At 36.6% G+C, this 14,231-nt stretch overlaps 1 protein-coding gene across 1 annotated transcript in view; it reads left to right on the forward strand.

Moving 5' to 3' along the window:
* Window positions 1-9,707, forward strand: part of LOC21395246 (ATP-dependent DNA helicase 2 subunit KU70) — a 17,535-nt gene extending 7,828 nt beyond the window's left edge. The window contains exons 11-19 of the mRNA XM_024170444.1: window positions 3,340-3,416; window positions 4,023-4,170; window positions 5,702-5,763; window positions 6,143-6,203; window positions 7,371-7,463; window positions 7,534-7,654; window positions 8,414-8,516; window positions 8,746-8,923; window positions 9,399-9,707. Coding sequence (XP_024026212.1) covers window positions 3,340-3,416; window positions 4,023-4,170; window positions 5,702-5,763; window positions 6,143-6,203; window positions 7,371-7,463; window positions 7,534-7,654; window positions 8,414-8,516; window positions 8,746-8,923; window positions 9,399-9,512 — 957 coding nt within the window. The 3' untranslated portion in view covers window positions 9,513-9,707. The remainder of the gene's footprint in view (window positions 1-3,339; window positions 3,417-4,022; window positions 4,171-5,701; window positions 5,764-6,142; window positions 6,204-7,370; window positions 7,464-7,533; window positions 7,655-8,413; window positions 8,517-8,745; window positions 8,924-9,398) is intronic.
* The last annotated feature ends 4,524 nt before the right edge of the window (window positions 9,708-14,231 follow it).

Consider the following 14,231-nt stretch of genomic DNA (forward strand, 5'->3'; position numbering starts at 1 on the left):
CTTTAGCTTTAAAACTTATAGCTCTAACAACTTCAAGAAGATGTCTGTTTTTTCTCTCAGCCACCCCGTTTTGTTGAGGTGTATTGGTACAAGAACTTTGATGTACAATCCCTTTTTCAGCAAAAAAATTCCCCAACACATTATTAAAAAATTCTTTGCCGTTATCACTTCGGAAAATTTTAATCTGAGTCTGAAATTGTGTTTGAACCATATTATGGAAATTTTTAAACACTGTTTCAGCATCGGATTTTTCTTTTAAAAGGAAGACCCAAGTGACTCTAGTATGGTCATCAATGAAAGTAATAACCAGCGTGTTTTCCAGAAAAAGTTGACACTCGAGAAGGACCCCAAATATCACTATAAATCATGGTAAATGGTTTCGATTTTTTATATGGTTGTGATGGAAAAACGGCACGATGATGCTTTGCTAATTCACAAGATTCACATCGAAACGTAGAAGGATTTTTATTCATGAATAACTTGGGTAACAAATGCTTTAAATATTGAAACTTGGATGTCCTAATCGATAATGCCATAACATAATCTTACTGTCACTAGAAATAGAAATAGAATTGAAACAGGCCTGTTGATCTTGTCTTCCAAAGGTTGATCCATTATTGAAGAGGTAGAGACCACTATCTAGTCTAGCACCCCCAATCATCTTCCCCGAGGTTAAATCCTAAAATTCACAACGAGAAGACGAAAAATTAACTTGGCAGTTATGATCATGTGTCAACTTACTGATAGACAAGAGGTTATAGGACAAACGAGGAACATGCAGGACATTTTTTAGAATTAGAGAAGGGGAAATGATAACTATTCCTTTCCCAGCAACCGTAGCAAAGGAGCCATCTGCAATTTTAACTCTTTGATTCCCTGTACAAGGTGTATATGAAGAGAAAAATTGCGAATTGCCGGTCATATGATCGGTAGCACCTGAATTTAATATCCAGGAGCCATCTGATTTGGTATAGGTAGCGGCTGCAGTGAAAAAATTACCTGACTGTGCTAGAGAACAAGAGGAGTTAGAGTTTCCTAAAGATTGGGACTGAAACATTTTTTGTAGGTGCTCTATCTGTTCCTTTGTAAAAGGAAGGGATGTTGATGGAGATTCCTGCTCTGGATCCGTGTGGCTTGCTTGGAATGCGCGGAACTCTCCCCCTGACCTGGTGTCACTGCCGGGTCTTTTCTTCAGGTTTGCTGGTTTCCCGTGTAGTTTCCAACAGTTTTCCCGAGTATGCCATGCTTTCCTGCAATGGTCACACCAGGGCCTCTGTTTACCTCCACGCCTATTTCCTTCTGGCTCTGTGCCTCGGAATACAAGGGCAGATCCCTCACCATCTATATTTGGTTCATCAATGTTTTTCAACATCATATGTCGCCGTGCTTCCTCTCTACGTACCTCTGCAAATACCTCTCTTATTGTTGGCAGGGGTCTTTTTCCTAATATACGTCCTCGAACCTCATCAAGATCTTTATTCAAACCAGCCAAGAACACAATTACCCGGCCTCTCTCAACCTTCTTTTTGTACCGAGCACTATCATTAGAGTTTTCCCATTGTTCATCTTCGAACATATCCAATTCCTGCCATACTGTCATCATATCATTAAAGTAGGTCCTTACCTCACGGTCACCTTACTGCATCTTCAACATCCGAGTGTTCAACTCGAACAATTGTGAGTGGTTGTCTAGATCGGAATACGTTTCCTGGACTGCCTCCCAAACGTCATGAGCTGTGGGCAAGAACATGAAGGCCTTTCCAACAACCGGATCCATCGAGTTGATCAACCAGGCAGTCACCATGGAGTTTTCTGAGCGCCATTGCCTGTATTTTGGATCACTGGTGGCTGGAGGTTTTACTTCTCCATTCAAATGCCCATATTTCCCTTTGCCGTCGATCACCAGTCGCACGGATTGAGACCACTCAAGGTAATTCTTTCCATTCAATTTGTGAACGGTAATTTGAAGGGAATTTTCAGAGAAGGAAACTATCGAATTTGACTGTGAAATTGTCCCCGATGAAGCCATACCACTAGTGGCATCTGAAGTGGCTGAACTAGACCCAACCATGGCGGCTTTAAAATTCATAATCGAGCCCTAGGCTCTGATACCATATAGGAAAATGCCCATATTTCCCTTTGCCGTCGATCACCAGTCGCACGGATTGAGACCACTCAAGGTAATTCATTCCATTCAATTTGTGAACGGTAATTTGAAGGGAATTTTCAGAGAAGGAAACTATCGAATTTGACTGTGAAATTGTCCCCGATGAAGCCATACCACTGGTGTCTTCTGAAGTGGCTGAACTAGACCCAACCATGGCGGCTTTAAAATTCATAATTGAGCCCTAGGCTCTAATACCATATAGGAAAATATCAGGGACAGAAAGAGAGAATAGCTCTCAGTTTTTTCTTTTTAATTTCAGAGAATAGAACACACTTAAATAGAAAAGGAGAATACACGTTAAACCCTAGGATCCCACATAATCAGGGATTTTATTCTATTCTTTGATTCTTTCCTAGTTTATTCAAATATCGAATCCTAACTTCACAATCCTGATTTGCCGACACCTTGATTAAATGCAATTACACATTTATTACTGCAAGGTGACAAGAAGGCAAGAACTAATTTGAGATGAATTGGCAGAAGTAAACTAGGCTTAGATGTGTTTGTTTAGCTTCTATTTTTTTATCGTTTTTGGTCTGCTGCTCATTTGACCACCAGTTTTCCCTTTTATTTTTTGCGCTGTTTGCAAGGACGCTTTGTCCTTTGGTTGTATATTTTGATTACTTTTCATTTCAATAAATATCTCTTTCTTATAACTTATTAAAAAAGAAAAAAAAAGGAGGCTTTACTACCTATGCAGCTTCTTGCCTTTTTTTATGAACAATCTATTTTGAAGGGTCGAAGATGAAATCCTTTGGGATAGAATCACGTTTTGGGCTTCTTTGTGGGTGTTTTTTTTAATTTTTTTTAATTTTTTTTTTAATTTTTTATAAACGTGCTTTGAGTTGTGTGTTTTTATTTTGTTGTTTTCCTGCAGAGGCACTGTCCTCATTTAGTCAAAATAATTCAAATAACTTTTTCTTTGTTAATTAAGGAACAAGTAAAGTTTCACATCCACCTATTCTCCCTGAGCTTTATGTTGGTAAATGACACACTCTGTAAGAATATCGATTCGTGCAATGCCCTTCTCCTACCTATGTTCTTCTGATTCATGAAATATTCACTCTAAAAGGAATTTACCTGCTTAGTGGAATGACTCTAATCTGGATTGTTGTACTAATCTTATTATTTGAATGGGCAGTACTGAAGTTGTCTAAGTTGATTTTGTGCAGGCTGAAAGATCTTTCTTCTGTGCGGATACTGGTGCATTGCTGCAGGAGTCTACCAAACGCATTCAGATTTACAAAAAGTAATCGTCTTATAGTGTTTCTGTTAACCAGTCATTTATTAGCTAAATCCTTACTGCCTTTGTACTATTTGATCAAAGAATAATGGAAAACTTCTCGTATTTGTAACAGATTATCAAATGTTTTACTCTAATGTTTTTCTTATAATTGGTTTTTTTTTTTTTTTTTTTTTTTTTTTTTTTTTTTTTTTTTTACACTTAACAAGAAAACTAGGAGTATATTAATTAGAGTATCTGGGTTGAGTCTCAGAATTTTGTATTTAGTATTTTTTTATTTAAATTATGCCTTTTTTTCTTGGTGTCAATTACTAAAACTTTTTTCCTGTTGACACGGTTCTTTATGACAATAGTTGGTATGAAAAATATGTACAATAAGAACAAGTAATTACGAATTATTTATCCTGCATTTGAAGTTCGGGGATCATTGCTGAGATTAACTATTTAAGTTGAACTTTTTTAAGTTCAATTCACGTATTCCAGTTGCATGTATTTTACTGTTACTTCTCTTGTGTGGTCCTCCATCCTTTCTTGAATTGTGTACTTTCATTCTCAGTTTGTGCATCTTACTATTTAGTAAAATCTCATTTCACTATTACATCTACTTTTCAGTGAAACTATCAAGCTTTCAGTGGATGAACTATCGGAAATAAAAAGAATTTCGACTGGAAATCTTCGTTTGCTTGGATTCAAGCCATTAAGTTGCTTGAAGGATTATCACAACTTACGGCCATCAACATTTCTTTTTCCAAGTGATGAGGTGAGAGTTACTGTTTTCGTTGCTTAAGGAATCTTATAAACTTTCTTTAACCTTTAACAATAGAGACTTTCTTTGGCTTCAAGTATCCCGTGAAGGGGCATTGGAAACAGGAATAAATAAGTTGCAAGTGAGATTAGTATATTCTAATTATATAAGGAGAAACAGAAAGGGGTCTTTCTGATTGATTAATAGAACTTTAAATTGGAATTTTGGAAAAGAGCCGTATGGTGATAGAAACAATAGTTTGAAATTTGGTTAGAAGTAGTACAAATTGAGGATTTTGCAAAAGTTTGGGCTGAGTTAGGAGGCTTCTTTGAAATATGTGGGTCCGTTTGTCTCCTCTTATCTCCTTGGTTTCAGTAAGAGTGGGAGAAAGATTTTGAATATTGTTTTTTTGGGATTGTGCTGGGCAATTTGGTTAGAAAGGAATAAAAGGACTTGGAAGATGTCGAGGGCAATGTCAGGTATCTGTGCTGGGCAATTTGGTTAGAAAGGAATGGATATCAATGATCTTTATTGTTAAAGTATAAAACTATTATTAGCCCACCTCTTAAAAGCTTAAGCTTTTGGGATGGATATGTAAACTTACATGGTATCAGAGTGGGAGGTCTTGAGTTCAAATCCCCGTAATTGCACTTTTTATCCCTATTTAAATTGTCATCATGTGTTGGGTCTTTAACATATCTTGGACCTAAATATTCATGTGTTGGGCTTTTTAATTAATTTACCTACACAATTGCCCATTGTCCAGCCCACATGTGAGGGGGAGTGTTAAAGTATAAAATTATTGTTGGTCCACCTCCTAACAGCTTAAGTTTTTGGGATGGATTGGTAAACTAATATTTATGAGAAAGCAAAGTTCACAGGATCCCTTCGGGCATCTTCTGACAAAACCTTTAAGGGTTTTCCTTTTACTTTGCTTGTTTTGAATTGGAAAGATGTGATTGGCTTCTAATTTGGAATCATGTTTGGTTTTAACTACGTTTTTGTTTCTCTAGTGTTCTAGGAAGAGGATACCTTATCCTCTTTTCTCTTGTATTCTACATATTTGATTTTATCAATAAATTCTTTTTTCCTATGAAAAAAATGACTCCTTTTTCTTTATCCCCTAAGAATACTTCATGATTCATTTGATTTATTGAAGTTGTGTACTTAAAAGAAAATAAAAGACATGTATTTGTGCCGAGTGGTAAAGGAAATTAAATGTTAATTCACGAGAAAAATATGAATACTTGCTATACCTAAGTTGCATCCATAACAGACAAGGTCAAGAAATAAAGTGTAGGAAAACTATTAGTTAAATTGCGCTTTATATTAAAGGTGTTGAGATGGGTTAATGGAAACACTGAGAAGGTAAAACTGAATAATGAAAATATCGCATCTAGGCTTTCTGTGATTGGTCGAGTGTAACATTACATATTTCTCTGTCGGAATTTGTGATTTGAAGGGACGAGAAAGAAGTTAATACATTTTCAACAACTTTTGTTCATAGTTCATGCTAGCTGATTCATGGCCTTATTCTTGACTGCAGGATATAATTGGTAGCACACGCCTTTTTATTGCAGTGCATAGGTCCATGTTGCGGCTTAAACGGTTAGTACTTCTAATACAGTTTAAGGTTAGCTGCTAATATGCTTTCATTTTTTGCCAAAAATTGTATACCCTATTTGCAAGGCACTACTCTACCGTGAGCCGTAAAGGCAGACATCCTATATTCTAGTCCCACTGAAAGGATAGTTATTGAGACATGAAATGTCTCATTGGTCTTTGAGCAACACCAAAAGAAAAAGTGGAAAATTTTTATTCAATGATGCATTTTGCAGTGGGAAAAAAAAATTATTTGCACCTGTTTGAATTGCACATGAAATTATTGTCTTGCCCATGGGTGTATGTTATGATGCTAATGAACCATTTCATGATTTAGTCGTTTTCCTTTCTTGCCCCCTCCCCCTTTTTTCTTTTATTCTTTTAGGTTTGGAGTTGCATTTTATGGCAGTTCATCTCGTCCACAACTGGTTGCCCTTGTAGCACAAGTAAGATTTTAATGGCATGTTCCAAACTTCCATAGTGATGCAAAAATAATTGAATAAAATGGTGAGAATGACATAGTTATGGTGGAGTTATATGATTTATTATCTAATAAATTTTCCTGTCAAACCATTTGTCTATTATCAGCATCAAGCAATAATAATAGGGAAATAAAAAAAAGAAAAAACTGCAATTAGATGTTTCTCTTTTGCTCATTTTGTTCTTTAATTTCAAATGCATAAATTGGTCTTGCTCCATTCAAGATAGAAGCCTGACAAGTTAAACCTGTCTCACGTTTGTCTTGTTCATATTGACTGGTTGTTCATGCTTGATAGAAATTTATATCACCCAAGAAACTATTCTTGTTTTATTGGTTCTTGCATCTTCTAAGTCTTCTAAGTCATCTATGCAATTGCGTTTATCTTCCAGAAAACAACAAATTATCCAGTTCTTCTCCATGGTTGTGTGTGTAGTTGGGTGAAGTTGTTTTGGGTTTAGTGTCCATAACTAATATTTTGTCCCACATGGCATAATTTTTTAGATTCAGACTTCTGTTGAGAAAACTACTTGGAGGTTCTCAGCTTATTGTCAAAGAACTGATTCAAATTACTATCATGTAACTAACTGTATTTATCGAGACACCAATAAATCTTAACAGACATTCGTTTTTTTTCTCAAATAAATTTAAGGATGCTTTGTGTTATGTGAAATTGCTCTTCTTTTCTTTTTTCCTTTATTTTAAGAAACGAAATCTTATTAATGAAGATAATTACAAAAAAGTAACACTTTGAAGACAAGAAGTTCTCAAAGAGAACATAGAAAAAGCCAAAAGAACTGAAAAGTTACAAGACACACTAGTGACTCGAACACAATCCAACTTTACATGATCATAGATAAAGGGAATTCCTTGAATGCATTATCCATCGAAACCCATAAGGATGCTGCTAGGTTTTGACATTTTCAAAGAGAAAAGTAGCATCGTGTTCAATCTCATTGAAAATTCTTCCATTGCTTTACATCCAAATGACTCAAAATGTAGCTTGCACCACACACTTCTACATCAATATCGCCATCTTATTGGGGCCAAAACAATGTACAGAAAGCCAGCTTCCCTAGTTAACTTATGCTTTATGTGTGTATTGAAACTCACTTATCTTCCTTATAATGCACAGGAGGAAATAATCATAGCCGGTGGTCAGGTTGAGCCACCGGGAATGCACATGATATACCTTCCATATTCTGATGATATCAGAGACATTGAAGAGGTAAGATATATGCTGATTTAATTGGAGTTTTATGAGTACTGTCTTGTCTAACAAACACTGGCTGGTGCAGCTTCATTCAGATTCAAATGGCACAGCGCCTTGTGCAACTGATGAGCAAATAAAAAATGCTGCTGCTTTAATGAAACGAATTGACTTGAAAGATTTTTCCGTGTGCCAATTTGCAAACCCTGGTATGTTGTTGTTACCACATTGGTACAAAGACATAGAAAAATGGATAACATTCAATTTATAGTTTATGTATGTTTATGTTGTGTTGCTGTGTATCTTGTATAATTCTTTGGTTCGGAAGTAATCAAGGGCCAATATGTTTGTCATCTCCTAACAAAGTCATGGGAGGGGAGATCTTAATGCATCTTACGAAACTTCATTTAGTTTTATTGACCTCGACGCATTACTGGGCCATTCTGAAATGTCCTTGAGCCAAATGGATAATAGGATTGGTTATGTGATACCCAAAGCCTCTGCTCAAGTACCTAGGGTATCTAGGATCACTCCTTTTGTTTTGGTTCCTAATGTTTTTATCAGTGGAGTAATGAAAATCGTTGTGAAAGTTTAGCCCTGACTTGAACATGCAGGTTCTCAAATTGCATTAGTAATTAAGTGGAAACAGTTAATCACTTCCCCCATACCTGAAGTTGTTTCTTGTGCAACAATTGTAAATTTATCATGTTTAGATAAATATATACCTGTACTCATTCATATTAGAGATAAATAGGTCACAGCTTTAATGCTAACTGCAGTATTTGTCAACTTTTCTCTTGCTTTCTATGTTTGGGTTTGCTGCCTGTATGGAATGTTTATGAACTTGATAGATACGGTTCGAGTTCTAATGAAAAAGTGAACACCAAGTTGCTTACTGAGCAGTGCTGCTTTTAGTTTTTTCACCAATTATAAAATTCTTAAGTATTCATGTACCATCTTTATCGCAGCCTTGCAGAGACACTATGCAGTGTTACAGGCTCTGGCTCTGGAGGAAGATGAGATTCCTGATATCAACGATGAAACCGTGCCTGACGAGGAAGGCATGTCTAGGTAAGAAAGATTCTTTGATTTCACCTGGGCCTTTAAATGCATTGTTACTTCTCCTTTTTCCATCGTCGCATCGCCTTGCATATGCTTGCACGATAATCAACTCAAATGGGAATCTGCATACCATAAGTCACTGCTTCAGAATATTAAGAAAAATAATGTTGTCTTTTATGTATAGCCAATAATGTTTTTAAATGGTACAAAGTTGATGTTGTTGTACATCTGTTCACAGACCGGGAGTTGTTAAATCCTTGGAAGAATTTAAGCTTTCTGTCTATGGAGAGAATTACCAGGAGGAAAATGGCCCCGGAAAGGCAGTTGATGCCTCCAAAAAGAGAAAGGCAGCTGCGGAACTTGCAGCTAAAGAGAGTGCAATCCACGACTGGGGTGAACTTGCAGACAATGGAAAGGTTTGACACTTGCTTTGTTGTTTTTGCTTCAATACTTGTGCTTATAACTTGCAGTTGCACCGAACATAATATGGTCAGCGATTCGGGTTAGGTAAAAAATTTAACAAAGGAAATTTAGGTTTCTTGAGATTTCTGTGGAGGGAATCGCTGAAATATCACATCTTGTGAAACAGATGGTTGGCCTAAAGAACATTCTCAAAATAGATATTCTCATGTTAGCAATGTGTTTTAAGTGTTTTTTTCTTTATTTGGTATCTTTTATGGCAATTATTTCTTCTGAATATCAGAAGTTTTGACGGTAGTTTCTCTCAAAAGAAAAGCAGTTTAGGCTTAGTTGAGAAAAGAAAAGAAACCCCACAAAGAACTTTGAATGTTGCAGTTGGAAGGTTTTGATAGTAGCACAGTTAAAGTGCTACCTTGTTAAATTTCAGCCTGTAAAAGGCCACTTTAGTCATGTTTCTTGTTTCATTTGCAGTTGAAGGATTTGACAGTAGCACAGTTAAAGTGCTACTTAACGGCACACAACCTTCCTGTTGCCGGTAAGAAGGAAGCTTTGATCAGTAGGATATTAACTCACATGGGGAAATGAGTGAGTTCGGGTTTTGCATTTTCCGTCTAAAACGTCTAAATCGATATATAGAACACAGCAATTTGGTGGTCCAGTGATGCAAGCTTTTGGGGTTAGTCAAAGACTCAAACATGAAAATGAAGTCGCAGTTTTCTAGTTATGAATGAAGTATGAACTTAAAGTGGTTTGCATTTGTAAGAATGTTAAAGAGTTCGCGTTTTTTTTTTTTTTTTTTTTTTTTTTTTTTTTTTTTTTTTTTTTTTTTTTTTTTTTTTTTAAGAGAAGAAAATCAAATGAGGCAAAGCATCGTCAATTTTGGGTTGTAAATGGATGTTTACAATAACACATTGCTGAAGCTGCTTACTTAATGGAAAAATGTGTTTTTTTTTTTTTTTTGCTCTTGGAATTAGTTTGGTATTTTGACAAATCTGTTTCTTGTGGAAATGAAGCTCTATAAAAGTAATCATAAGCATTTAAATTAGTGCCATTTTTTTATAAATGCAGTTGATACAGGAAAAAAAAAATGTTACTGTTGGTGTTGTGAAAAAACAAATTAGATTATCGCTTAGTCTTGATGGCACTTGAGAATTGCAACATTCAAGTGGCAAGAGAACAAGTCACTGAAAGATCAATTGAAGTTCCAAATTGTGGTTTCATTATTCTTGACTCTTTTCAACATTATTAGACACCTCAAATGACAAACGGGAATTTACCTATTGTCTTGCATAAGTTTTCCATACAACTAAAATTTGAAGAGCATGATTTTTTTTTTTTGTTTTTTTGGTGCGACTGGACAAATTATTCAATTGAATCACTTTTTTTTCTTATAGAAATCTTGGGAACCAACAAATGGAATTTGAATGGTTTAAAAAAGATGAGTCCAGTTTCACACAGTCAACAATAAGTCCAGTATCACGTAGCCTTGGGCCGAGCAAGTTCTATATCTATTCTCTCGTTAAGAGAGTTAATATCTATTCTCTGCTATAAACGCGTCTAGAACTCGTTCTAAAATAATTTTATTTTTTATATAAAAATAAAAAATGAAAACATTTTCAATCTTAGATAGAAATTATTTTTAAAAATGCGTTTAATAGTTTTATCAAGAGGTTGTTTTCAGTATAAAAAAAAACTCATTAATGTCTTTGTCTATTTGCTCGAGAGAGGAGAAAATGAAAATAAAAAATGAAAAACGATTTTTAAACATTTTGACACATGTCCATTTTTCTTTTCTTTTTCCTTTCATTTATTTTCCTTTTCGTCCACCTCACTCTCTCTCTCTCTCTTCACTCCTATACTCACTCTCTCTCCCGTGTTTGCTTCAAAATCAACCGGATCTCGAACCAAAGAGGAATTTTGAAGAGTTTTCAACGTCAAGAGAAGGATTTGAGGTAAGATCTCTGAAAAACCTCTCTTCAATCTTGGATTTTAGATATTAGAAAACCCATTTTGGTTCAAAACGGATTTTGATGGATTTTGACTAAAAACATGGAAGAAATTTAGGATCTCGGGTTCTTTGGACTTGATTTAGTACCTAGAACCCGGATTCAGGTGTTGTCCCTTGAGATATTTAATTTTGGGACTGGATTTGTAGGTTTTTAAACTGATTTTGTGAGTTTTCTCGCACTGGTGTTCTTCACCGGTCGACCTGTGCGATCGACCGGATTGCATTGGCCTCACCGGTCGACCTGTTCAGTCGACCGGATTGCACACCACCAGTCGACCGGTGGTGTTGCACTGCTCTGTCACCGGTCGATCGGTGTACACGGGGTTTGACCCTGTTTGGCCTGAAAGTGCTGTTTTGACATCTGTTTTCGAGGAGGACCCAAATTAGCTTCATTTGGGGACCTAGAGTAGATGGATGAGCATCTTTAATCCATGTTTTGAGATTAATTACCCTTGGAATGGTGATTTGAAACATGAAATTGATTAGGGCACACTAATATGAAATCTTGGTATATAATTGAGATTGAATTACTTTAGGAATGAGAATTGAATCCTAAAGTATTGTCTTGTATCAGTGTTAGCTTAGGACTCGGATTGAGTAGCTTGAGCAAGCGGAAGCCGGAATAGTGCACCGCTAGCCACAGGTTTGATATTTACGAGGTAGGATTTCTTCCCTTTTTCCTTGTGAGCCTGATTTCCAAAAAGAGTTTTGGCCTTACAAATGTTTTAAAGAAAAAGGGCTTGTTTGCGAAAGAAAAGTATTTAAAACCCATGGCTTGTGTAGTTCATGGTACCTATGGCTTGTTGTAGTACATGGGACCATGGCTTGATGTAGTTCATGGGACTCATGACTTGTTGTAGTACATGGGACCATGGCTTGATGTAGTTCATGGGACTCATGGCTTGTTGTAGTTCATGGGGCTCATGGGTTTTTTTTGTTTATGAGATTATAATAAACGATTTCATAAAGTTTAATGAATGATTTATTAAGATAAGAGATCTTGCGAATCGGTAAACCAACTGATGGCCAAGATAGGATGTGGAGAGTGCATCCTTGGGGGCACAACCCGAAACTTGGCCCGGGGGTAATATGGCTTGTGCATGTGGTTGTGTAAGTAATTTATCCTAGAATAAATTACTTGTTGATGCCTGTAATACGGAGATTTTCAGTTATATTTCCTTTGAGAAAAAGGATGTTAAGTTCTAGCTGTTGTGTTGGAACTGAATGACTTATTTTATTTTCTTATCCATTTATTTATTTACTCGCTCATTTATTTATAAAGTTATTTGAAATTATATCCTACTGGGCCTTTCGCTCACGTTTTATTATTATTATATATATATATATATATGTGTGTATATTAAACCCCTCCCAGGCGACTCTAGGAGCGGTGCGGAGTGGCTGAATTATTTGCTACCGTTCGATCAAGTGGGTATTGTGTTCATCCTCTTGGATATATGTAAGAATTTGTAAACTCTGATATTTGGATTCCTAGACTGTGGATGATGTCTGTAATGTTCTATTTACATGTCATGTATGTACGGTAATGAGATCATGTGGACAAATCCTGAGTTTAGTACAGTGTGAGAGGCTTGAGTTTTTAGTCTTTCCCTTGCAATTTATTTTAATTAAGTGTGGGGCTCGTTGGGAAGTTCCTTTATTATCACGCGTTTAACCCCTAATCGAGCTCCATGTCACCGATCTTTGCCCCCGGGGCGTGACAGAGTAGTATCAGAGACTTAGGTTAAGAATCCACAGGATTGTACATACATGTGTGACATCAGGAATCTACTAAACAGTCTAGTTTCTTTTTAGTTAAAGGAGATGTCACTGCGTCGTAGGTCAGTTAACAACCCGGTACCACAGAATCAAGAATTCATGGATGCCATGTATGCTGCTTTCCAAGGAATGGCCACTTGAGCTCAGAATGAGTGACCGGCCGAGGATAGGAAGCAGGGTTATTTTCGGAAATTTAGACGTGCACCAATCCCCACGTTTAATAGTGAGGGAGGACCTCAGGAAACGGAGTACTGGTTTGATTCCATCGGGAAGCACCTGAACACCATGGGAATACCAGAAGAGTATTGAGTGGAATTCACGGTGTATAAGATGGAAGGTCAAGCAAGTACTTGGTGGAAGCAAGTGAGAAGAAGGCTTGATGTTGCGAGAATGACCTGGGAACAGTTCGAGACCATTTTTAATGAGCAATACTTCGCTCAGAGCTATAGCGATGAAAAGGCAATGGAGTTTATGTCCTTGCTTCAAGGTGATATGTCGGTGAGGGAGTATGAGGCAAAATTCAATGACTTGTCCTGCTTTGCGCCATCCCTTGTGGAGTTTGAGCATTTGAAATGCCTGAAATTTGAGAAATGTCTCAAGACTTCTATAAGGAGACCCTTAGTGGCTCTAAGGATCCAAAATTTTTGAGACTTGGTGGTTGCTGCTATAGAGTATATCAAAGGTTTTATGAAAATTTTTGATATACACGATCCGCTACCGTCACGCTTCTGCATCCGAATTCAATTCAGAAACCAACAGTTGATACTCTAGTAGAGCAAAAAGTTAAGGTAAAATATGTTTTGGTAGTCAATGAGTTCACAGAGGTGTTTCCGGAAGGTTTAGCAGGGTTACCACTGAGAAGAGAGCTTGACTTTGAGATTAAGTTAGTACCTGGTACAACTCCTATTTCTAAGACACCATACAGATTGGCACCATTCGAGTTGAAAGAATTGAAGGTTCAGTTACAGGAATTAGTGGACAAAGGATTCATTAGACAGAGTTTTTCTCCCTGGGGTGCTCCAGTCTTATTTTTGAAGAAGAAAGATGGGACAATGAGGCTGTGTATGGATTACATGGAGCTGAATAAGGTGGCAGTAAAAAATTAGTACCCTTTGCCTCAGATTGATTTTTTGTTTGAGCAATTACAGGGAGCCACAGTATTTTTCAAGATAGATTTATGATTTGTATATCACCAGTTGAGGATAAAGGATGATGATGTACCAAAGACTGCCTTCCATACGAGATATAGGCATTATGAGTTCTTAGTTATGGCATTTGGATTGACCAATGCTTCAGTAGTGTTTATGGATATGATAAATAGAGTATTTAAGTATTTCTTAGATAACTTTGTGATCGTTTTCATTGACGACATCCTTATCTACTCTCATTCAAGGGAGGAGCATGCTGAGCATCTAAGAATAGTACTAAGAACTCTTAAGGAAAAACAATTGTACGCCAAGTTTAAGAAGTGTGAGTTTTGGTTGGAATGGGTAGCATTTCTCTGGCAGGTGGTCTCA

Source organism: Morus notabilis, unplaced genomic scaffold (genome assembly GCF_000414095.1).
Source record: "Morus notabilis unplaced genomic scaffold, ASM41409v2 Scaffold150, whole genome shotgun sequence".
NCBI lineage: Eukaryota > Viridiplantae > Streptophyta > Magnoliopsida > Rosales > Moraceae > Morus > Morus notabilis.